At 38.3% G+C, this 25,135-nt stretch overlaps 2 protein-coding genes across 2 annotated transcripts in view; one reads left to right on the forward strand and one right to left on the reverse strand.

Moving 5' to 3' along the window:
• Positions 1-10,277, reverse strand: part of LOC137291767 (trifunctional enzyme subunit alpha, mitochondrial-like) — a 74,415-nt gene extending 64,138 nt beyond the window's left edge. The window contains exon 1 of the mRNA XM_067823284.1: positions 10,148-10,277. Coding sequence (XP_067679385.1) covers positions 10,148-10,214 — 67 coding nt within the window. The 5' untranslated portion in view covers positions 10,215-10,277. The remainder of the gene's footprint in view (positions 1-10,147) is intronic.
• A 142-nt stretch (positions 10,278-10,419) lies between these two features.
• LOC137291769 (trifunctional enzyme subunit beta, mitochondrial-like) overlaps positions 10,420-25,135 on the forward strand; it is a 47,608-nt gene continuing 32,892 nt past the window's right edge. The window contains exons 1-4 of the mRNA XM_067823287.1: positions 10,420-10,516; positions 15,360-15,413; positions 16,945-17,083; positions 22,702-22,733. Of these exons, the coding sequence (XP_067679388.1) occupies positions 10,462-10,516; positions 15,360-15,413; positions 16,945-17,083; positions 22,702-22,733 (280 nt within the window). The 5' untranslated portion in view covers positions 10,420-10,461. The remainder of the gene's footprint in view (positions 10,517-15,359; positions 15,414-16,944; positions 17,084-22,701; positions 22,734-25,135) is intronic.

Genomic DNA, 25,135 nt, shown 5'->3' on the forward strand with positions numbered 1-25,135 from the left:
CATTTAGTGAAGTACAGGATCACAATCACTTAATTGATCAAGATCATATGAGTTGGGTCTCTGAAATAGGTCTTTCTGAGCTGGACACTCTCAAAACGAGAGAAGCCATTGATGCAGTCCTCCTTGGGAGAAGCGCAACTACCATCTTTCCTAAATTCTCCCTTGGGAGACTGTGGTTACAAAGGGACCCTTTTAATAACTTTTTTAATCTTGCTATCTTTCTGGCCAGTCAATCTGGGGTGAAAACGAAAAGTGGTTGGTGAAATGGGCAGCACAGGAAAGGGGGACACAAAGGCTTTGTTGATAGATAATGGCTTATATCAGACGTGGTCCAAACCCCCGTTTCCTGTACTACTCCCTCCGCAAACAACAACACTTACACCCCCGTAAGAGTCTCACTCCATGATGTTGTCCTTGAAGTCACTATACACAACTTTTGCCATGGCAGACGATAACAAAGATTATAAGGCCGCATAAAGGGTGTGTGGTCAAAGCAAGCCCTCTCATTGGTCGACGCTTGTTATCGTCCGCCATTTGTGTCAAGATCGTTTATTGAGGGTCAAAATCAGCTTTTAATCGACTTTCAGAAATAACAATAAAGAACTGGTAGGTGTCATGGGTGGTGATGGATAGGCCAATTACTCAAGACTATGTTTAGATGAAGTTCTAATCATTTGCATGCGACAGTAGCGTAGCGATCTGCAAAGCAGGCAGGTTGCCTTGGGTACACCGAAGTGTACGACCTTGTCTAGATATACTGTACTGTGAAGTGTTTCAAGTCAGGGGTCATCTCAAAGTGTTTGTATTTTTTTTTTAAAATTCTTTAATCCTCACATTGATGCGAGGGCCGTGTCTTAGATGTCCATTTTAACTATTCTTGAACAGCACATGGCATAAATGGTCTAGCCTTGCAGGAACGAAAGACATGCAACCCAGCAGAACAGAGAAGATTACAGAATTGATGCTGATGCATTTGTGTTCCTGTAGCCTACAACAGACTTTGAGCAAGATCTGTTGCATTGGCAAATCTGTTGCAACATGACGTCATAAAATAATGATCTTCAAGGTTTGCCATTACTTGGGCAGTCTTTCATGGTTCCCATTTGTGCGTTGGAGACATGAAATGGTACTGGACATGAAAATGTCTGGCAAGCTGTGGTATGTTCATGCCAGCTCTCAGCATTCCAATGGCTTCATGTCTGGCTCTTTCGGGCATTGCCTTGATATGCCCCATTATGTTACACCCTTGTGTTTTGGATTGTTTTTATTCGACAGTATGTGAGTGAGTAAGTAAGTTTAGCTTTACGCCGCACTCAGCAATATTCCAGCTATATGGCAGCGATCTGTAAATAATCGAGTCTGGACCAGACAATTCAGTGACCAACAACATGAGCATCGATCTGCACAATTGGGAACTGATGACATGAGTCGATCAAGTCAGCAAGTCTGACCACCCGATCCCGTTAGTCGAATCTTACGTTCGACAGTAAGCAGTTCTGAGTCTGGCATGTGCAAATGTCATCAAAATGATTTTCGCACAAAGGCGATACAAGGTACTCTTTAATGTCTAGCGCTGTTATAGTAATGTTTATGTAAGGGTGAGTGAGCGAGTGAGTTTAGTTTTACGCTGGACTCGGCAATATTCCAGCTATATGGTGGCAATCTGTAAATAATCGAGTCTGGACCAGACAATCCAGTGACCAACAACATGAGCATCGATCTGCACAATTGGGAACTGATGACGTGTCAACCAAGTCAGCAAGTCTGACCACCCGATCCTTTTATGTAAGGGATTAACAGAACTATATTTATACTCATTTCTATGTGAAAACAGTTCATGGCTCGTTCATGCTAACAGTTCATTTGATATACGTGGTCGCTACACATAAAAGTGTGACGGAAGATTTTATGTTTGTAAACAAGAAGTAATCTTTTTGTTCCTGCTGTCACAATTCGGAAATCACAAACTTCAAAGTAGAGTTTTTCATCCAAAGTTACCCAGCAAACATATTTTTACTTTCTGCACTAATGCAAAAACATCAAGACAATAATAAACCCTAAAAAACAGTTTTCATTCATGACACCATTGATCTGTAGGTCATCTGTATTGGCAAATGGTAATGCTAAAAGGTCATGACCCCAGAAGATGGAGTGTTGGCGGGCAAAAATAACCTCAGAAACCCATTGCAGACACATTCTTTTTAACTGCACAACAAATTTTCAGGAAAAGGTACTAAATAAAAGCAATTAATATGACTTTTTATGGTCAAATCAAATGTTTTTAATTAATGATTTGCAAACATATGCTTGTGCTTATTCAGTAAAAGTCTCCACAGGGATGGAGAATATTATTTACACTTTCATTTAAGATTACTGGAACTTTTGCTTGTTTAAATACGTTTTTTTGATGAAAAAAGACAAAAGTAGACAAATTCAAAACCTTAAAAGCATTGTGAGACATTAACTTCATTACATCTGTATCAGAGTTGGTGTAAACTATTCACCATACTGTTTGTCCAGATTTTAGCTATTACGAATATTGATGTCGCTGCGCAGGATTCACTTTGAACCTGCCATGTGCATGATGGCCTCGTCCCGCTACAAAAGCTATGTGTTAAATTCTTAAAAGTATGTTTGTATGAACATTTTATGTTGATGAAGGTTTGTATAACTGTTGATTTTCATGTGCCTTGTTAATTCTGAATACTGTGCCAAAATGTGTTTGGTGTGCAACTACAGATTATGCAAGGTCATAATACATGTTAATGATGTCACCACCTTGAAAGTGATAACATTGAAGGCGTAGAAATGTGACTTTTCCATTTATGATCATGCACGTTTGAACAAGTTACATGGGTACAAAATATTGGAAAGAGTTCTTTCCATTTCCCAATATTCCTTCTTCCACAGATTAACAGGGGTAACACTAAGTCGTTCAACCCTATAATGTACTTAATTTGGAGGCGTTTACTTTTACTTGTGAGTCCTATAGTAATTGTTGTGTTAGGTTTTGCAGAAAGAGTTCTACCTGTACCCAACCTTGTTTTTTAGTAAGAAATGCGGTCCCAGGGATTTATTCCCCAATGTAATATTCTAAAAAGGGGCACTGGTAGAAATTTGGGGGGGTTAAAGCATTTAATGGGGGTTTAGAAGTTTGCGGGTAATATTAAACAAGAGTCATCAGAAGATTACATATGCCCCCAGCTCCCACATATTTGAAAGGACAAATCATCTGACAATTACTTATTGTGTTTTTAGATCAAGTCTGAATTGTTTCCATGGAATTTATGTAAAATATAAATGCCATATATCTGTAATTAGAAAAAGTCACCATTTCAAGATCTGTCTCGTATATCTGCCAAGGTCTTTTGAAAGATATGAAATGGTTTTCGAGTAGTGCTCCAGAAATGAAGTCATGGAATGATAATAATACATCATAAAAACCTGTAAATAGCAAAAGGCACCACTTTGGAGTCTGCCACACATAGCTATATGAAGTAACACTTGACAGATATTAAGAAGTTTTTGAGTTCTTCTCCGAAAACGAAACACATGTCTCACTTTTCAGACTAGGTCCAAAACATTTCCGCGGAAACCAAGAAAACAATAAATCACAAAAACCTGTAAGTAGCAAAAGGCACTACTATAGGTTCAGACTGATATATCTACAAAGTTTTGCAGAAAAATATTGCACGGTTTTTGAGTTCTGCTCTGGAAACGAAGCACATCCCTCCATTTTGAGACATTTCCATGGAAAACTAGAAAATAATAAATCACAAGAACCTGTCAATAGCAAAAGGCACCACTTTGGGGTCTGCCACATATATCTACCAAGTTTTTGCAGATAAATATTCAATGATATTTGAGTTCTGCTCCGGAAACAAAGCCTACCCCACCATAAGACCAACACTTATGCTCCGGAAACAAAATGATTCCGGACGGACGGACGAGGCATCGACCATATCACCCGCATTACATGCCGGGGGGATAAAAAGTGGGAGAAGGAGCGGTGATAAAAAATAAAACACCTTTGGGTTCGTGTTTCTTCCTCTGATTTTGCTGTCTGTCTCTTTTCATCACCTGCAACTTCCTGTGACTTAACACACTATTTTCATACATCTAATGTCAGTGGTGTAAGCATTCAAGTGAACTACATAACTAACAATTGTAACTAAGAATCTGAAAGAAACGACGTCGCTTCAGGGAACCGAACCCGGGTCATCTGGTCGAGAGTCCTCCATCTTACCTCAGTGCTAGTGAGATTGGTGACCGACAGAGCGGAACTTATTGTATTTAGACGCTGGTTTGTAGGCTTACGCGTGGGTTGTATTGTATTAATTGACGAGCTCATTTCATTTTTCACCAAGAGATGAGGGTGACAAGTTCATGAGATCAAGCCTCATTCCCTGTGAATTTTTTTTCCGTTACTGTGTTGACATATGGAGCTAATATTGGCATAACAACTAATTGTAGTAAAGGAATTGTAATGTCATACTCTGTTGGTGGGTGCGAAATTTGAATGAGCGATCACCTGGTGTGCTTTATATGATGATTTTGGTACGAGTTGCTTGTATGTAATGACGTCCCATGATTTAATGCTTTTTAAATAAAACATACACATTGTAGTCATTCCCATGCGAGACCCTAGCTGAGTGTGGTACACATTCCCTGTGTAAGTGAAAGACAAAATCTAGAAGCCATGTCGTCATCCTCTAGTTTAGACATTCCCCCTAACGTAGTACGAGATAGTGAACCCTCTTCTGCACCAGACCCACTTTTGGACTTGTTTCCTACCTTATCGGATGGTGACGTCGACCCAGGTCAGACAGCGATTGACGATTCACTCACGAGGACTCACCGGGTTCATCAAAAGTTACTGACCTATCAACTGAGTGACAAACGAGTGACAGACAGCCTGGAAATTGTTTAGTGTCCAGCACAGGCGTATCTTTTTAACTTACTCAAAATATTAACACCAGCAATAATAGTACCAACACTGTACCAACCAACCTCCTGCAAATCCTAGTACATTGTCTCCTCCCGTTCAAGCATGCCCTAAATGCATTATTAACCATGTGAAACAAGCCACCCTCCTAAATGGAACAACCCCTTCCAGTTTGTCTCACCTCCACACTCTCCCACACCTTCACCTGTTGATGTAACGTCTCCCTGCACCTCGGGATGTTACACATTCTAAACATCCCCCTCTCATGAATCTTTTCTTTCTAATTTCACATTTAGGTAGCACCAAGAGTACTGTTTCTTTTTTCCAGCGGTACGGTGTGTTACCAACCCAAGCAAGTTAACTGTCAGCAAGTACTAACTCTCACTTACGCAGTTAATCGCGAGGGTAAGGTTCCTGACCGTCGTTTCTAGTGTAAGCACAAAGTATGTTAAAAAAAGAAACAAAAATCAAGTTCTAGCACGGAGGGGTGGTTTTCTGGGTCAAATTTGTCACTGAGACAAACTGTTTTGCTCACCTACTGCTTTGCTCATAAAATGTCACAAGCAGAAACAATCAGAGAAAGGAGTACTGATTAGATGGTGATGGTAATGTCCTAGAACCCTCAAGAGAAACACATATCTGACTATTTCATGTATTGCAGAGAGGTATGCTCTGCAATGGTTGAAAAGAATAGAATTGGTGGGGCTGGCTTGACGGGGGAAATTGACGAAAGTAAATTTGGAAAACAGAAGTATCATAGTGGTGGGATGATAGAGGGTCAGTGGGTTATGGGTGGTATTTGTATGGAGACTGGACAGTTCTTTCTTGTTCCTGTAGCAGACGCGCGACCGACGGACATTACTTGATATTATTTGTAAGAAAGTGGTTGGGGGGGTAGTCATATTGTTATAGACTGTTGGAAGGTTTATGACAGACTGTCTGACCTGGGTTATACCCATAGTACAGTGAACCATTCATTCAAACTTTTAAGATAAGTGTATGCAGTATAGTATATGCGCGCGAATTATTTGCAAATAATCCGCCATTCCCAGTAATGATTATTTGTATAGTGCCAGGGATAAACCTGGCTCAGAAAACATGAGATAAAATCTCACATGGGATCAAAAACATGAGATTTTTTCAAATCTTGTGAGATTTACCTGTTCATGATCGTTAAGAAAAAGAATACGAGACAAATAAGACATTGTCATAATTAATTTCAAGTCAAGCAATCCTGAATTGCAATGAATTAAAAGTCTGTAGATCTACTAGCATCACCATCGGTGTCTGCATTCTGGTTGTCATCAAGGTCAACAACTTAACTTTCAACACCAGTCAACCAGAGGCATATACTGCCAGCTAGCAACTCTGAGGTCATAGATGAAGTTTATGTTTATCAAGAGAAATTATAAACTTATAAATCATTATTGCTACTGCATATCATGCACCAGTTGAAAGGACTAATCTTACTGTTTATAAATATGAAAGTTATTTTTATCCTATTTTTCTCGTAATAAGTCTACAACTTAAATAAGTTAATTTTTAATGAAAATGTAGACATAGACATTTATATGTCTAGATGAACCACGGAGGAAGAAAAACCTGGAGCGTTTTCTTTTTCTATTTGTAACAAGTCATGACATCCCCTTCACTTTTTCTTTCATATGTTCATTTATACACGATCAGAAAGTTATTCTAGAAAGATTTCTGAAGTAATATCTATGGTCGCGTATTTCCCGATGTCAGAGGCAATTCACTTGGTAACGTGATACAACAGCGTGAAAAACCTCCGTTTTAGAATCTTTGTCCGATAATGAATAACGCGAGGTGATTTGTTTGATAGCGGGTATCATTCGAAAGCTCTGAACATCAACAAAATGACTGTATCCTTGCCAAGAGTATTTTCATAGTTTGCAAGAAGAGGTTTTATTGGATAAACATTGGTTTCTAATGACACTTTTTAGCCTCAGTCTGCAGTAAGGATCATGACTGGCCAAAATCAGACAAGTGACCTATGTCAGCCAATCAGATAACAGCAATGGATACTGTTCCCCTCCTTCCCCCCTCGAATAAGATGGTTTCGTTAGTAGTCGCCCTTGGTGTGACGTTGCAGAACACAACTTCCGAATGCGAACTATGTACACCGTCGCACAGTGCATAAACAACACAATACTGCGAGGTTCAGAGTTTGCCATGCTCCTTGCAGCGCAGCTCATTTTGTGCACCACTGTGTAACAATGTTCGATGTTCCATACCAGAAGTTATGTTTCGAAGATTAAAAACAGGTAGAAAGCAACGGGAATATCTTTGACAGGACAAAGTAACGACAAATCCTTTCTCAGTAAAACAGATTTAAAACCTTCCTATCATACAAGTGAGCAGGATGCGATTTTAAATCGCTGCAGGTACATTTGAGTGCGATTTTAAAACAACTGGTGCGAGAAAATCGCGATATCGCGGCCCAAGTCAATCCCTGCAGTGCCTGTACAAACCTGATCGAAAACCGGTGGTGGTGCATCAAAAGGCAATTACCGACAACACACACTCAGCGACACTACTTTGCTCTACATCTAGCCAAATATATGTATCACTGTAGTGCCTAAAAGACATTTTCATGCAAACCCTAGAGGACACTGGCTCCATTTACTCTGGAGGACAGTAGAGGTACGCTGTACTTTTCTTGAGAGTTGATCAGTTGTGTGGAATATAGCTTACAGTCCGTTTGATTCCATTTGAGACCGATGAATTACTCACGAACACAAAATCTAATAATTGCAACAAAACCATTACTCACAACAAAAAATTACTCACGAACACAAAATCTAATAATTGCAACAAAACCAAATTTTGCATACCCACATGAAATCGACAGACCAACTCTGATGTGTCTCATAATTTGGGACACCCAAATGAAAAAGTTGTTTAACAAACGATCATCATTTTCTTGTCACCTTTCGCTTTTTTGTACGAGGGGGGCTCTTGCTGGTAGAACAGCCAGGTAATCAACAAGCGTGTGTTGTGAACATGGGGTCATCTCAAAAGCTGTTATCTGGTTACCACTTGAGATGTTCAATGGGAGTCAGTGTTGCCACTTTCAGAAGACGCTGTTGACCAAATCAGTGTCGCTGTCGTCAGAGTCTGCCCTGATGACTGGCTTGATGGTGGCATGGTCCAGTCCACTTTGTTCCCAATAATATCTTTCTATTTCATTCTCAACTTTCTCAACGCACTTTTCCCAGGTTTCCTGCGTGATGGTGTCTATTGACTGTTGAACAATCGTCTGTACATCCCAAAGTTTGAATGTTACATTTTGCCTGCCAAAATGAGTTCCCAAATGAGTTCTATTGGGTTTAAATGTTAGGGTGGCAATCGCAAAACTGAATGACCATGCTCTGGAAGGTACTCATCAACAGGTGTGGTTTTATTTGACTTTATGATGTCATACAGAACAGGTTTGGTTGCTTTTTCTGGATACGATATTGCTTTGTTTTGCAAGCATTCTATTATGTCCCCCTTCTTACTGTTAGATGTTGGGGCCTCTTTATTAGGTATTTGAATGCCATGATAGTCTTGGTTGTCTTTAGATTTTGCCTTGAAGACTAGGGAGCAGCCACGTAGGAATCTCCGACTCTTGCAACCAGCATGGAGCACAATCACAATCCCTTGCCAACTGGTAATTTTCTGGCACAGGACTCTGAAGAGGAGCTAGCGAACCATTGTGTCCTTGTGGTATGGGAAGCATTTTCCCATGTTTCGTCACAAATATACAGGCTCGTAACCGTCTGTACGTTTCTTTCGAAAAGTGTGTAAGTACTGGTTTCTTAGTCAAACAATATCAGACCTCTCGCACAGTGCACGTCTATTTTCTGAGGCTAAAATTTGAAAGAAACCAAATTTGTGAAGCAACTTCCATAACATATTTTGAAATGATCAAAGAATGATTTGTCTCCATATGCTTCTTCAGAATATGCAGAGAGACTAAGGTATTTTGTTTATACAAACTTAATGGCGTTTCTAACCAGCAGTGGGTTTTGAGACGGTCCCCTCAGTTGTGTTTTTAACTTCCCTTGCGTCATCCCAACAGCACATGCAGTTCATAAACGATACTTTGCTAGAGCATATTGAGGCCTACCCCTTTCACCTTCGTTTTTATAAAAGTTAAATACTTTGCAAATAATTGACTTAGCGTCGTGTGGTAATCTCATTGTTTCAGGAATTGCATTTGTGCAATCATGAATGTCTGGTTTGCCAGGCAAATCACACGTGTCAATTTCACACATGCACCTTTCCCACCTGACTGTTCTACCAGCAAGAGTCCCCTCGTACAAAATAGCGAAAGGTGACAAGAAAATGATGATCATTTGTTAAACAACTTTTTCATTTGGGTGTCCCAAATTATGAGACACATCAGAGTTGGTCTGTCGATTTCATGTGGGTGTGCAAAATTTGGTTTTGTTGCAATTATTAGATTTTGTGTTAGTGAACAATTCATCGGTCTCAAATGGAATCAAACGGACTGTACCAATGGCTAAATTGTTATGCTAACCTCAACCTATCTGGACACCTGTTCAAATCCCTGAGGTTGAATATCGGAACGGCAGTTATTGCAGGACATATATTGTTTTTCATGTCTTAGACACATTATTGATGGCATGACTAGTGCTTAATTTGAGTGGCAGTTCATAAGTTAATGTTTTGTGATGGGGGGTACGGGTGGAACTCTTATCGGCTTCTAGTATAGATCAGTTTATAAAATATTATTTGGGATGGGTGAACGGGAGGAACTCTTGCCCAAATGTCACTGTCGTTACAAAGTGCCTCGTTAACCTTCATGACTCCTGACTGGCAAAACAACCTCCATACAGCAGTTCAAAGTCCACATGCTCACCTGTCAGTTTCACCTCTTTGGCCCTGACCTATGCTTTGCCACAAACATAAAATTTGACTTAAAACCAAATATGGTACTCTTTCACGATAAGGGCAATAAACTGACGAATATGCCCTGTATTCGAAAACTAGACTAAAAAGCACGAAATGGTCAACCATTGCTGACGCGAAAGCATCGTCTGCAACAGTGCGAAACAAATGTAACTTTATAAATTGGAAAGTGAGGTTCATTGGCAAACAAACCTAAATACACCCAAATGATCACATGACAACATCTCAGAGTTAATTAACTTTGTGCTGTAAGAGAACAGTTACCCTGAAACGCTAGCCCTCCTGCACGGATTAGCTGTCTCGCAGCCCCAACAACCCTCATGCCGGCCATTTTCCAAAGAAGCCGGCTGAACTTTGTACTCCTGTTGTTCCTCGTTTAGTAACGCAAATTCACGTTTGGGATTTTCGTATTTATTTACATGATTTGCATTTGTCATCTTCCGATGATCACCGAATGCAACCGTATTCGAAATACCAGTACACAGAATACCCTGAAAGTGTTCGTTTTGACTCTAAACGATAATATTGTTGTCGATAAACACAAGGTCACATGACCGTTCAAAGTCCACAGTTTCAGCATGGCGGCGGCAATGCAGAAAGTGTTTTCCCTGGCAAAGTTTGGTGGTAGTTCTTGTAGGTTTTTCAAATGGCGCTTTATCGTTTTCTTAACAGGTTTCTTTTAGGATAAGTCAAAGAACGCACATGAGTGTTTCTCTGTGGTAACTGCGGAAGTTTAGGGTAAAGTTCAAACCTGCATGACAAGGCGTCCTACTGTTTTTGTAGCATGTTTGGTGACTGAACATCAAAACTGACAGAACAAACTTGTTTTGGTTTCTGATGTAAAGGATTTTGGATTATACCCACTTGAAACTTGTTCTTACTATGTACTATTCAAGAAACTGAATTATTTGATTAATTAAGATAGGCTGAGTGGCATTATGTGTCGTCAGAATTTAATGTATAATCCCAGCTAACACGCGACATTCCCACAACGTTATGGTTACGTCAGGGTTTGGTTACGTCGGTAAATGACGTAACTAGGACGTTTTTAGAACGTCCTAGGATAGTGTCATATCACAACCTTGCCACAACGTTGTGCTCTTGACTTCATTCATTTCAGTGAATTTAGGAAACATGTCTTTTAACACAAGATCCAAATTGAGGCACTCTTCTTCATATGACATCATTGCACAGCACTCGCTGACGTCACAGTTCTCGCGCGACTGCCAGTCCTACAGGGTTGTGTCTGTTCCTCACTTTTAAAAGGGGCTCATTGCCAAAACAGTGAGTATTTTGTTTATTGTTTTGTTTAGATTAGTAAATTATATGTATTAATTCAGAACGTACTCATTGAGAATAATGAAACTGACTCTTGATTAGATCTATTTACTTGTCCTACTTTTTACACAAATCCGAAATTCACAGCGTCATTTGATATATGTTTTGAACTGTAAAAATTTCTGAATTTCTAAATAGCATATTAATGATCACTGACATCAGATTTTCATGAAATCACCAACAATAGTTCTGAAACTTTGCCGATGAATCTAGAATCGGCTGGGATGTATTCGAAAGTACATGTTAACACTAAGTGCGTTTAAAATTTCTACCATTTTGGATACTGAGTAGTGTTTACATAACATATCGTAAGTGGATTCAGGGTATGCGATTTTATTCTTTGAGTGTTTCTGTTTGTTTGAATAATATTTACATAAATATTGTCATATTGAGTGTAGTATACCACATTTGAAACCGTTACTTGTTACACAAGTGTTATTAAACATAGGCATAACTGTCGCATGCTCCAAGGCTGTAATGAGGGCTAGGCCCATGGATGTAAATCTTTCCTTCAAAGAGGCTAATCTAGATAAGAGGACATTTCTGCCTTGTGAAATACCATTCCCCTCCCTCTCCCCACCCACATGGATATCTTTTCTTATACGCTTCTCTTGCCATAGTTGTCCGAAAATTGATTAGGGTTATATGATATGATGAATGTTGATAGATGAATATATTATCACAAACATTGAAACATCGATATTTTTTAGGGAAATAATCTATCTATCAAGCCACAGTAAAGACATTTCACTGCTCACACTAATATAACATAACAGACAAAACATGTATATAGGGTGCACATCCATTATAGCATTAACCCCCTGGATGCCACAGGGACACATATGTCATTCCACTTGAATCTTCACTTTGAAGTTCAATAAAATTCTAAATATATCACACACACATGTAGTTCACAGCTGTGAATTCTGTTGGAAATTTCCTGTTTCTTGATACCATGCACTATTGTCTCAGACAAAAGCTGAAGTGCTTAACCACCCCCAAACTGGCTTCATCGTAAATGTTGCTTTTCGCAATTTGTTATTTGCTGTATGTTTTGAAATGCGAAAATCCGATAATTGAATTTCAAAAATAATATATCACTAATATCAAGTTTTCATGAAACCAGTAATGATAATTCTGAAACATCACCGCTGAACCCAGAATCAGTTGGGATGTTTTCGAAAACACACTTAAACTAACGCCAAAATTTGCTTTCTGCCATATTGGAAATGCTTTCGCTAAGGCTGGTGTTGAGACACCTATTTCATCATGTATATTCCATTGTCAGCTACAACAAATGCATCATTGATTTCCCCATAAAGCTTAGAATCAAATTACAAATGGGCTTTGTCACCAATACCAAGGGTCTAGATAAAACAAAACGAAAGATATTGGGCATGAAAACGATCGCTGTGCTCAAAAGACTGCACTTGTTTGAAATGAAAATAAAGAAAAATTCCGAATTTACACCACGTAGCATTTTCGGAAATTTTCAGACATCTAGCCGTTTAATCATTGCTTACAATGGCTCAATACACTTTGAATATTTAGGGGAAGAGTATCGTAGCAAGAAATAGCAAATTAAAAATAGATACAATGCAATCATTTGATAATTCGTAAAAAAAAATGTCACAAAATCATGACTGACACAAAATGACGCAGAACGACAGGTAATTATCGCCATTTCTGGCTTCTGTCATTTAGCATGTAAACAATAAAAACATATAACAATACACAGATGGTCAGAATAATTCTGATTACTTACATCTCTCTTTTATGTACAAACCATCTCTAAATCAAGGAAAGAGTGCTCCCAAACTCCTATGTACCCATGTCAGCGAGGCCGCCATTTTGAAAGAAATCCGCCCTCGAAACATCGTTGCTTTTGTTAGGCAATTTCTTGGAGGTGAAGCTTGGATGAACAAGAGATAACACAAAGGCAATATCATTCCGACTCCACTTTCACTATTGTGATTTGTATTTTTCATTCAGATACTTTTTCATGAAACTAATTTCAGTATCTACATATATCCTTGTTCAACATCATATCATATGTGGATATAGGGTATGCGTTTTCATTCATTGAAAGCTTTTGATTGTTTGAATATTTACACGGGAAATTGACTCCGTAAGTGTACTATAGGATCTATCACAGTTTAAGCCCCTACACAACTGTTAGAAGATCACATGTAGCCATTACTGCAACATGTGCTTTAGTTCCTAAACTTATAAGTAAAACTGCATAATTTTATAGCCGTATGCAGATCCAAGACCATGCGAGCGCAATTCTCGCAGCACCGTCACTTTTCAAATCTTCCGAAAATGTGTGCCTGAAAAACAATAAAACAAAAAACAAAGGCAAAAAAAGAAAAGAAAAAACCCTCGGCATTCAGGGTGTTAAAAATGTAACGGCATGTTCTAATCTTGTGCTTTTGAATAATATTTGGTCTTAAAGATAAACTATTCTTTTTTCAGATGCACGCTACCGCTGGGGAAGATGAGGAAGTGCAAGTCTAGAATGAAAACTTTCTTAGCAATGTACTATACTTGAATAAATGGTTCAGTGTAAACAAAAGAAGCATCTCTGTTATTTTTTACCAGGGCTCAAAGTAGACAGTTTCGAAAAATCCAAACCACACATTTGTATTTGCCGAAATAAGTTTTCAAACTGTTGATCACTTGACCTTATTTCAGCATTGGTAATTTAAGTCTAACAAAAACAACGGAAACAATGACTTTTAGCCCTGGATATTGTTATGATCATGGTGACAACAACCCAGAAACCTAATACAAATATTTATCTTCAGACTACTGTACGTTCTGAGTACATGTATACCCCAAAAATAATAGATAACGTTGTGACAACATTATGTTTATGACGTCACGAGGATGTTATTTTTGGGTCGTATGATTGTAGAAAATAATGTTGTGAGGACGTGTTTTCATCTCCACACAAAAGACGTAATGGGGACGTAAACGTAACGTTCAGAAAACGTCCTCAAAACATACTTTTGTTAGCTGGGATATAGGTACTGGCTAGCGACCAGTAATCACCATTTTTAAGCAGTTTTTAACGATTTGCTCTATTATTTCTTCACAGAATGAAATAAAATTTATCTTGATGATAGATCAGCTATTCACCAATGTTTTCTGCTTGTTTACAGTTGTCAGTCTAGTTTCTCTGAAATGTGGTGAACAGTAAGCACGGTAGCTTATATTGTGCTATCCCTACAACTAACAAGACCAATTATCGCCATTTCTGAAGTTTTTATGTTATTCACCTAATTTGACCTAAACTTGGTAATAAAAGTATTGTGTTTCAAACCTTGACATATTGAAGAAATTTCATAATTGGAATTTGTTTAAAAAAGGAAGTTTAAGAGAACAAAACTGGCTCTCATTGTGAATGCTGATGGATGCTGATATAAGCTGATGGGAATATGGAGATGTCACCGCGGGGTTGAACTTAGCAAACTTGACATTTTGAGTAGTTGTTTGCATTTTAGCAATGTATGTTTTCTCAGGGGAAAACGTAAAGATAAATGTGAAAATTGACAGTTATATTTTGTCAGTATTGTCTGCATGGTAGCTGTCGAACCTATAAAAAGGAGATGAAAATTTGGGTCAATTCAAGCGTGAGTGATTGACTGTTGGCATTATTTTCAGATGAATTAAAATCTGCACTTTTTGTAGACCAAATTGTCAAGTCAGAGATACAACACAGCCAGGATGCTTTTCATTCAATTCTCATCGTTTATGAAATTTCATGTCAACGCACTAATGGTCACGTGACATACCCTGACGTGTTCGGGCCTTGTCTCCCGAGGGGATTCATATTTGTAACGTCTAACAACGTAAAATATTCACAGTAATTTTAACTCCTGTAACCTATAGTTTTTTGGATGTGTCAATATGTGAAATACAACCTAAGTACATGTAAAGCTGTCTGTGCAAGCGCTACAGCCAGGTGTTGGCAATAATTGGTACGCAGCAATAACAGGTCGCTAGCCAGTAGATACCATGGACAAATAGCTTATTATCATATGAATGTTTTGCTTTATTTTATTTTTTTTTTTTTTTTTTTATTTATTTTTTTTAATTGTTGCAGCCATTTAACTGTTAAATTTTCTGGTCACAGGTGCTGTACGTTGTCTTGGAACATCATCATATCAGTATGCCTCAACAAAAACAGGTACTTATGTTCATTAAAACATAGAGGTTAAAAGTTTTGAATAGTAAAGGGACTATCCTACTTTTGTGAACTGCACCTACCTAAGTGATATACACAAGTCTGAGACCCATGAAGATTCCAGGGTAGAAAAGGTCTTCAGCAACCCATGCTTCTAATAAAAGGCGACTATGCTTGTCATAGGAGGCAACTAACGTGATCGGGTGGTCACTCGCTGACATGGTTGACACAGGTCATCAGTTCCCAGTTGTGCAGATCGATGCCAATGTTGTTGATCTCTGGATTGTCTGGTTCAGATTCGATTATTTGCAGACTGCCGCCATATAGCTGGAATATTGCTGAAAGCAGCATAAAGCTAAACTCACTCACTCACTCACTCACTCACTCACTCACTCACTCACATTACTTTCAAGGGATACCAGTGTCAAACTTTGCTTTGGAGAGTTATGTCCTATGTGAATGCCAAAACCATATTATTGCGTACTTTGATGTGATTATCATCAATGGATTGTCAGCGTTCAGCCTGACTTCCCCCACTTTGTTACACGTTCATGTTGTGTAGACAGGTGTTCATGATGTCAGTCACCACACTGGCAAGCTGCCATGAAGAACAGGAACAAAATGTATTGATAAACTACTTCCTTGTTGCAATGGATGGAATATTTTGGGTGAAACTTCACTTTCTGACTACGGATGGGTGATAATACCAGTCAGCCTTTAAATTGCAATGCAAACTTCACAATACGGTATATTGATGTATACTTTTTGCTATCTGGTTCACCCAATACGATCAACAGTTTCCGTGACAATGATTGGTAATTTCAGTATTGATGTATTTCATTTATATTATTATACCTTAATAGTTTTGAGAATGTTGAGAATGTCCATCCATCCGTAATCATTTTGTTTCCGGAGCATAACTCAGTTCAAAATCTTTAGACCAAATTTGATAGATATAATAACCTCAATGTATGGTTGTGCCTCTCGCTATTTATGGATTTTTGTCATTTTTATTTTTTATGTATTTCCATTGAACATTTTGGTGTTAGTCTAATGGTGGGGATGGGGTCGTTTCCGGAGCACAAATCAAAAGCTTTTCAATATTTTTCAATGCCCGAAATGTTTCTATGGAAACCGAAAAAATAATTAATCACAAAAACCTGTAAATAGCAAATGGCACCGCTTCAGGTTCTGATTGATATATCTACCAAGTTTTGCAGAAAAACATAGAATGGTTTGAGTTGTGCTCCGGAAACGACCATCAAGATACACACCTCTCACTTTTGAGACTGACCCTAAACCCTAACCCTAACCCTGGATTAGTGTCCCTTAGATTGTAATATGGCAGTTTGGTGTCCTCTGACTGTACCAGATTCTGTCAAGACATGTCTCTCACATAGCCAGAGTGGGATCTGGCTGACTGGGGTTAGTGTGTTTATAACGTTCAGTCCAGATGACCCATAGTCTGTATCAACATTGTTTATGTTTGTACGTTTCACTCACAGGTTTATTGTTGACATTGTTATTTGCATAGGTACCAGCAGCAAGAAGACGCTGGCAAAACCAGGCATCCCAAACATTGTGCTGGTGGACGGTGTGAGGACTCCCTTTCTCCAGTCAGGAACGTCCTACAAGAACCTCATGCCACATGACCTTGCTCGCACAGCCCTCCAGTCAGTACCTTATGTTCTCATCCACAGAATCCTATCTGCAATATATACAACTTAAATAAAGTAACTGTGCATTACTTGATGTTATGCCATGTTTTAGTGCTGCAAGATGAGAATATGATTTGTGGTGTTTTCCTGAATCACTGTTGAACTGTAGAACAGTATTGAAACCGTGAATTCGAAACTATGGATCATTACATGCCCTTGAAGAGATTTGGTGCCAACAGGTTAGGTCACAAATTCAGCATCATGTGTCCACTGTTGGCATTGATGCAGGCTTGAGAATGATGATGCATAGATGGCACCAAGCAACTGAAGAAAATATTCCATGATAAATAAACCAATGCTTCTCGGAATTCAGCAAATGTCAGTGGTTGATTCTGGCCTGCTCCATTTCCTCCCAAATATGATCAATACGGGACAGGTTCAGGGAAACTACTGGCCAGTGGAGCAACAGAATGTTAAGCTGTCTCAGGAAATCGACATGTAGAAGACGGGCATTATCTTGCTGAAGTATAAAGTTACGTCTCTATATAACGGCTGCACATGAGGCCAAGTGATCTCATCCCTGTATTGTGTTGTGTCCCACCATAAGATGTAATGACTGCCCATATCATAATTCTTCCATTGCCAAAGTAAACAATGCGTATGTTAGCTTTCACCTCGCTGTCTGTACAGCCTTTGCCCTATCATATCAGCTGTGCAAGACAAACCTGCTGGTGACATTGGAACAAGAATGGACGTATGGCAGGCCATCAGTGCCAAATGTTGTCCCTGATCCCTGGAACTGATTGGCCATAAGCCTGGAATGGTCCGAGCAGTCAAACTGACACTCTGGAATCGATTCCTTACATGGGTCAGGCGAATGTTGTTGTCTAGCTGACATATGTCAAGCATGGATGGCCAGTCAGAGGCAAGTCTGTCATGTTCCCATTATGTTGAAAACATCTCCAGAGAGATGAAATCATGTTTTGACAAAACACCAAAATGTCTGGCTACTTTTTGGGCCATCCCAGCCTCCAGCAGACACATGGTGTGGAGATGCTGCTTCTGTAAGCAGTGGTATGAAGTTCCCATGCGTGATACAAGAGATCAAATTTGATGCAAAGTGCTCTGCTACATATTTATTGAGGGTTATTATTGTAACTATTCAACTAACATTTATTCTTGCGGCATGTAGTGTGGGGGGATATAGGGGATCCCTTGTCTCTCTACGTACATCCGTAACAATTTTGTTTCCAGAGCATAACTCCAAAACCGTTCAATATTTTTAGACCAAAATTGGGACCTATAATAATCTGAACCTATGGTTGTGCCTGTTGCTATTTACAGATTTTAGGCATTTTCATTATCCCCCCGGCATGAAATGCAGGGGGATATAGTCGATGCCTCGTCTGTCCGTCCGTCCAACCGTCCGAAATCATTTTGTTTCTGGAGCATAACTCAGAAACCATGCAATATTTTTAGACCAAACTTGATAAATATAATAATCTCAACCTATATTTGTGCCTTTTGCTATTTCCAGAGTTTCGGCGTTTTTATTTTATTTATTTTTTTTTCCGGAGAACAACTCAAAAACCATTCAATATTTTTCTGCAAAACTTGGTAGATACACCAATCAGAAGCTTGCTAGTTACAGGTTTTTGTGATTGCTTATTCTCAGTTTCCATGGAAACGATTCAGACTTTGTCTCAAAAGTGAGAGGTGTGTTTTGTTTCCATAGCACAACTCAAAAACTTCTAACTATCTGTCAGTGTAACTTGGTAGATATGTGTTGCAGACTCCAAAGTGGTGCCTTTTGCTATTTACAGGTTTTTGTGATGTATTATTCTCTCGGTTTCCATGGAAACAGTTCAGACTTAGTCTCAAAATAGAGAGATGCGCTTTGTTTCGAGTGCAGAACTTAAAAACCATTCTATATTTTTCTGCAAAACTTGATAGATGTATCAATGAGAACCTGAAGTGGTGCCTTTTGCTATTTACAGGTTTTTGTGATATATTATTTTTTCGGTTTCCATGGAAATGTTTCGGACAGCCTCAAATGGAGGGATGGACTTTGTTTCCTGAGCAGATCTCAAAAAACGTTCAATATTTTTCAGCAAAACTTGGTAGATATATCAGTCAGAACTTCCCAAGTGTCTTTTTGCTATTTACAGATTTTTGTGAATTATTATTTTCTCATTGTCCATGGAAACAATTCAGATTCAATCTCAAAAGTGAAAGGTATGTTTCATTTCCAGAGTACAACTCAAAAACTCCTTAATATCTGTAAGCAAAAGTTGGTAGATATATGCGGCAGACCCCAAGTGGTGCCTTTTGCTATTTACAGGTTTTTGTCTTTTACCATTTTCTGTGTTTCCTCAGAAACGATTCGAACTTATCTCAAAGGGAGGGATGGCTTCGTTTCCAGAGCACAACTCGAAAACTTTCTCAATATCTTTCTGCAAAACAGATATGTGAGGCAGACCCCAAAATGGTGCCATTTGCTGTTTACAGATTTTGTCATTGTATAGATATAGTCAACGCCTCATCTGCCCGTCCGTCCGTAATCATTTTGTGTTTGGGGCATAACTCAGAAAAGGTTCAATATTTTTAGACCAAACTTGATAGATATAGTAATCTCAGCCTATGGTTGTGCCTTTTGCTATTTACTGATTTTTGACATTTATATTTTTTTTGTTTTTCCATGGAACATTTTGGTGTTAGTCTTTTGGTGGGGTGGGCTTCGTTTCCGGAGCAGAACTCAAAATCCGTTCAATATTTTTCTGCAAAACTTGGTAGATACATCAGTCAGAAGCTGAAGTGGTGCCTTTTGGTATTTACAGGTTTTTGTGATTTATTATTCTTTCGGTTTCCATGGAAACGTTTCGGACATAGTCTCAAAATGGAGGGATAAGCTTCATTTCTGGAGCAGAACTCAAAAACTTTTCAATGTTTTTCTGCAAAACTTTGTAGATATATCAGTCTGAACCTATAGTGGTGCCTTTTGGTATTTACAGGTTTTTGTGGTTTATTATTTTCTCGGTTTCCATGGAAACATTTCGGACATAGTCTGAAAAGTGAGAGGTTTGTTTCGTTTCCGGAGCAGAACTCAAAAACCTTTCAATGTTTTTCTGCAAAACTTTGTAGATATATCAGTCAGAAGCTGAAGTGGTGCCTTTTGGTATTTACATGTTTTTGTGATGTATTATTTTCTCGGTTCCATTAACACGTTGCTGACTTCGTTTCTGGAGCACAACTCGAAAACCATTTCATATCTTTCAAAAGATCTTGGCAGATATATGACACAAATCTTGAAATGGTGACTTTTTGTTATTACAGATATATGGCATATATATTTTTCATGAATTCCATGTGGGGGCCGGGGGGATCTGTCATCTTCTGATGACTATTGTTTTAGTTTTTCCATGGAACATTTTGGTGTTAGTCTTATGGTGGGGTGTGTTTTGTTAGAACTCAGAAACCGTTCAATATTTTTGTGCAAAATTTGGTAGATATATCAGTCAGCACCTGAAGTTGTGCCTTTTGCTATGTACAGGTTTTTATGATTTATTATTTTCTCGGTTTCCATGGAAACGTTTTGGACATAGTCTCAAAATAGAGGGATGGGCTTCCATTTCCGGAGAAGAACTCAAAAGCCATTCAATATTTTTCAGCAAAACTTGGTAGATATATCAGTCAGAACCTGAAGTGGTGCCATTTGCTATGTACAGGATCTTGTGACGTATTATTTTCTTGGTTTCCATGGAAACGTTTCGGGCCTAGTCTGAAAAGTGACACGTGTGTTTCGTTTCCGGAGCAGAACTCAAAGACTTCTTAATATCTGTCCGTGAAACTTGGCAGATATATGTTGCAGACCTGAAAGTTGTGCCTTTTGCTCTGTACAAGTTTTTGTGATTTATTATTCTCTCGGTTTCCATGGAAACATTTCGGACATAGTCTCAAAATGGAGGGATGGGCTTCCGTTTCCGGAGAAGAACTCAAAAACCATTCAATATTTTTCTGCAAAACTTGGTAGATATATCAATCAGCACCTGTAGTGGTGCCTTTTGCTACATACAGCATCTTGTGATTTCTTATTTTCTTGGTTTCCATAGAAACGTTTTGGACCTAGTCTCAGAAGTGAGAGGTGTTTCATTTCCAGAGCAGAACTCAAAAACTTCTTAATATCTGTTTGTTTAAAACTCGTTAGATGTGTGTGGCAGACCCCAAAGTGGTGCCTTTTGGTTTTTAAAGGATTTTGTGATGTGTTATTTTCTTGGTTTCCATGGAAACGTTTCGGACTTAGTCTCAAAATGGAGTTATGGGCTTCGTTTCCGGAGTAGAACTCAAAAACCAAGAACAGCAAAACTTGGTAGACATATCAATCAGAACCTTAAGTGGTGCCTTTTGGTATTTCCAGGTTTTAGTGGTTTATCATTTTCTCGGTTTCAATGGAAACGTTTTTGACTTACTCTCTAAAGTGAGAAGTGTGTTAATATGTGTTAATATCTGTCAGTAAAACTTGGTAGATATGTGTGGCAGACCTCAAAGTGGTGCCTTTTGCTACTTTCAGGTTTTTATGCTGTATTATTTTCTCAGTTCCATTAACACGTTGCTGACTTCATTTCAGGAGCACAGCTCGAAAACCATTTCATATCTTTTGAAAGATCTTGGCAGATATACGAGACAGATCTTGAAATGGTGTCTTTTTCTCATTACAGATATATGGTATTTATATTTTTTAATGAATTCCGTGGAAACGATTCAGACTTGAAAACTGTTGGATGATTTGTCCTTTCAGATATGTAGGGGACGTTGGGATATGTCATCTTCTGATGACACTTGTTATGTTTCCCAGTTTCCATGGAAACATTTCGGCGTTTGTCTCAATAGGGAGGAATGGGCTCCATTTCTGAAGCACAACTCGAAAACTTCTCAATATATTTCAGCAAAACTTGGTGGATATGTCAGACAGATTTTGATCTAGTGCCTTTTGCTATTTACAGATATGTGGCATTTATATTTTTCATGATTTCCACAGAAACATTTTAAACTTATTCAAAAAAAATGTAAAGTAACTGTGAGATGATTTGTCCTTTCAAACATGTGGGGACCAGGGGGATATGTCATCTTCTGATGACTCTTGTATCCCATCAGTAGTTTCTTCATCTGCTCTGTGTATAACTGTAAGCTCATACGCCACTTACTTTGTGTTTCACCATTGACGGTTCCAATGTGGCCATGTATTGACATTCACCATTGATAGATTTAAAGAATGAACTACGTTCCAGGGCCTAGATTTTTTAAGCTCTTTAAGTGTTGCGATAGTCTTAAGTTCCTTATATTAACATTTAACTGAAGACTATCATAGCTCCAAAAGGGCTTTGAAAATCTTTCTTTGAAAACTGGTGCCTTCTAAAGTTTGAGATGATATTATATGTTTACTTATATGAATGTAGAAATTCTGTGGATGTTGAATTCTTTAACATGAGTAACACAACATTTCTGAATATATTCTGAGTGCAATTCCAGTTTTATGTGTATCAGTTCATTGCCATTGAAAGACCTGATTAACCCTACATGAAGTGATGATTGAGTTTTTGTCAAGCATATATGTCAAGTTCTCTTCATTTTTCCAGGGGTTTGCTGAGAAAGACAGGCGTCAGCAAAGGTATGATAAGTCAATATTTGTGTCACTTTGTCATTTGTTGTTTGTGATTTTTAGAAAATATATCAATTCTCCCAGTAAAATTCAACATTTAAATTAAGACATGCTATATTTTACGAAAGACATAATGAATTGTGATTTGATGTCAACCCTGGCTTGATTTACAGTCAATGTAAGTTTCACTAAATTTGCCCTTCAAACGTATTTTTTAAGAAAATAAAGAATTTCAACCGTAATTGAAAAATGCAAACTGTAACTTAGGGATGTATGTGGATATGGTTTTGACATGAAAGTGAAGGATGAAGATGATTGACATATATTGTACAATTTATCAAACGTAGAATGCCTTCATATTCACTGATGGCAAGCTGAATGTACTGCATTACATACATTGAGTTTTGGTGAAAGAAGATACTGTGGCTGCCTGGCTGGGAAGATGACCAACCCCGTAGTTGACGCCCCGTCCATCCGTCTGTAATCATTTTGTTTCCAGAACAGAACTCAAAAACTGTTCAATACTTTTAGACCAAAACTGATAGATATAATGATCTGGGACCTATGGTTGTGCCTTTTGTTATTTACAGATTTTTGACATTTTCATTTATTTCATTTTTTTGTTTTTGTTTTTCCATGGAACATTTTTGTGTTTGTCTAATGGTGGGGTGGACTTCGTTTCCGGAGCAGAACTCGAAAACCGTTCATTATTTTTATGCAAAACTTAGTAGATATACCAGTCAGAACCTAAAGTGGTGCCTCTTGCTGTTTAAAAGATTTTTGTGATTTATCATTTTCCCAGATTCTGACTTAATCTCAAAATGGAGAGATTGACTTCATTTCTGGAGCACAACTTGAAAACTTTCAGCAAAACTTGGCAGATATATATGAGGCAGATGACAAAGTGGTGCCTTTTGCTATTTACAAAGTTTTGGCCTTTCTATTTTTCCCGGTTTCGATGGAAACAATTCGTACTTAGTTTCAAAAGGGAGGGTTTGGCTTTGTTTCCGGTGCACTACTCAAAAACCATTTGACATCTTTTAATAGATCTTGTTAGATATATGAGACAGATCTTGAAGTGATGCCTTTTGCTGTTTATAGATACAGTCAGACCTCGTATATCCAAACTTCAGATATCTGAATACCTCAGTTTCTGAACATTCTTGACAAAAAAATGAATCTTTCTAGTGACAATTTGCCTTGTATATCCGAACTGTCAATTTTGCGAACGAAACATCAAAATGTGTACAAATTTGCCTCGTTTATCCGAACACCAAAGCTGACATCGGCAAGATGTCAGATGTTTACCGCTTATTAATACTGACCACTGTTTTTACCTTTGTTGTCAGCGAGATATCAAAACACGAAGGCTATCATGTCTACCACTTGCCAAGTCATTGTGTGTCTAGCTAGTTAGAGAAGAAGCAATTAAAGTTTGACACCTGGTCGAATCATTGATTGGGTAAGCATATATAATGACAGCTGGGAGTGTAAGCATAAATAATGACGGCTGGGAGTGTAAGCATAAATAATGATGGCACTGGAACTGTTATTAAAAATTCTAACAGCTTATAATAACTTTGCTGCCCGCTATCAGTCCTCAGTCAAAGACTTTTTTTAAGCCTATGTAATTTATGTTATGTTATGCTATACAAGATGTTATGTTGAATAAAGAATGTACATGTGAACAATGTAGTTACGCTTCAATGCTGTTTTGTGTTCATGTGTAGCCGACCGCCTAGGTCCTGATTCAGACATCCAAATGATTTGTATATCTGAACTATTCAATAAAAAACCAAAGTGTTCAGATAAACGAGGTCTAACTGTATATGGCATTTATATTTTTCATGATTTCCATGGAAACAATTCAAACTTAGTCTAAAAAAGTATCAAGTAACCTTCAGATGATTTGTCCTGTCACATATGTGGGGGCTGGGGGATATATCATCTTCTGATGACTCTTGTTGTGCAATGTAACATTGTGGAACGACTACATAACCAGCTGACAGAAAGGCAGCAAGTAAACTGAAACAGTAGCCTGCACATTGAGACAAAAGAACCACATCTGTACATGCATCACATGGAATGGGTCTAATAAGGTCTAATGACATCATTCATTATCCCCACGGCATGTAATGCGGGTGGATATAGTCAACGCCTCATCTGTCTGTCCGTACTTCTGTCAGTATTCGTTTAATTCCCAGAGCATAGCTCAAAAACCACTCACTACTTTTTAGAGCAAACTTGATAGATATAATAATCTGAACCTATGGTTGTTGCTGTTGTCACGGTGCCAGCAAGAGTAATGACCCCTGCGTTTAAGGGTCATTGGCTCAACCACATGTGGTCGTCTAAGAGTGCCATATTGACCACACCAGTGAACTTTGATTAAATTAAGATATATGAAAGAG

The sequence above is a fragment of the Haliotis asinina genome, chromosome 7 (assembly GCF_037392515.1).
Source record: "Haliotis asinina isolate JCU_RB_2024 chromosome 7, JCU_Hal_asi_v2, whole genome shotgun sequence".
NCBI classification, from domain to species: Eukaryota; Metazoa; Mollusca; class Gastropoda; order Lepetellida; family Haliotidae; genus Haliotis; species Haliotis asinina.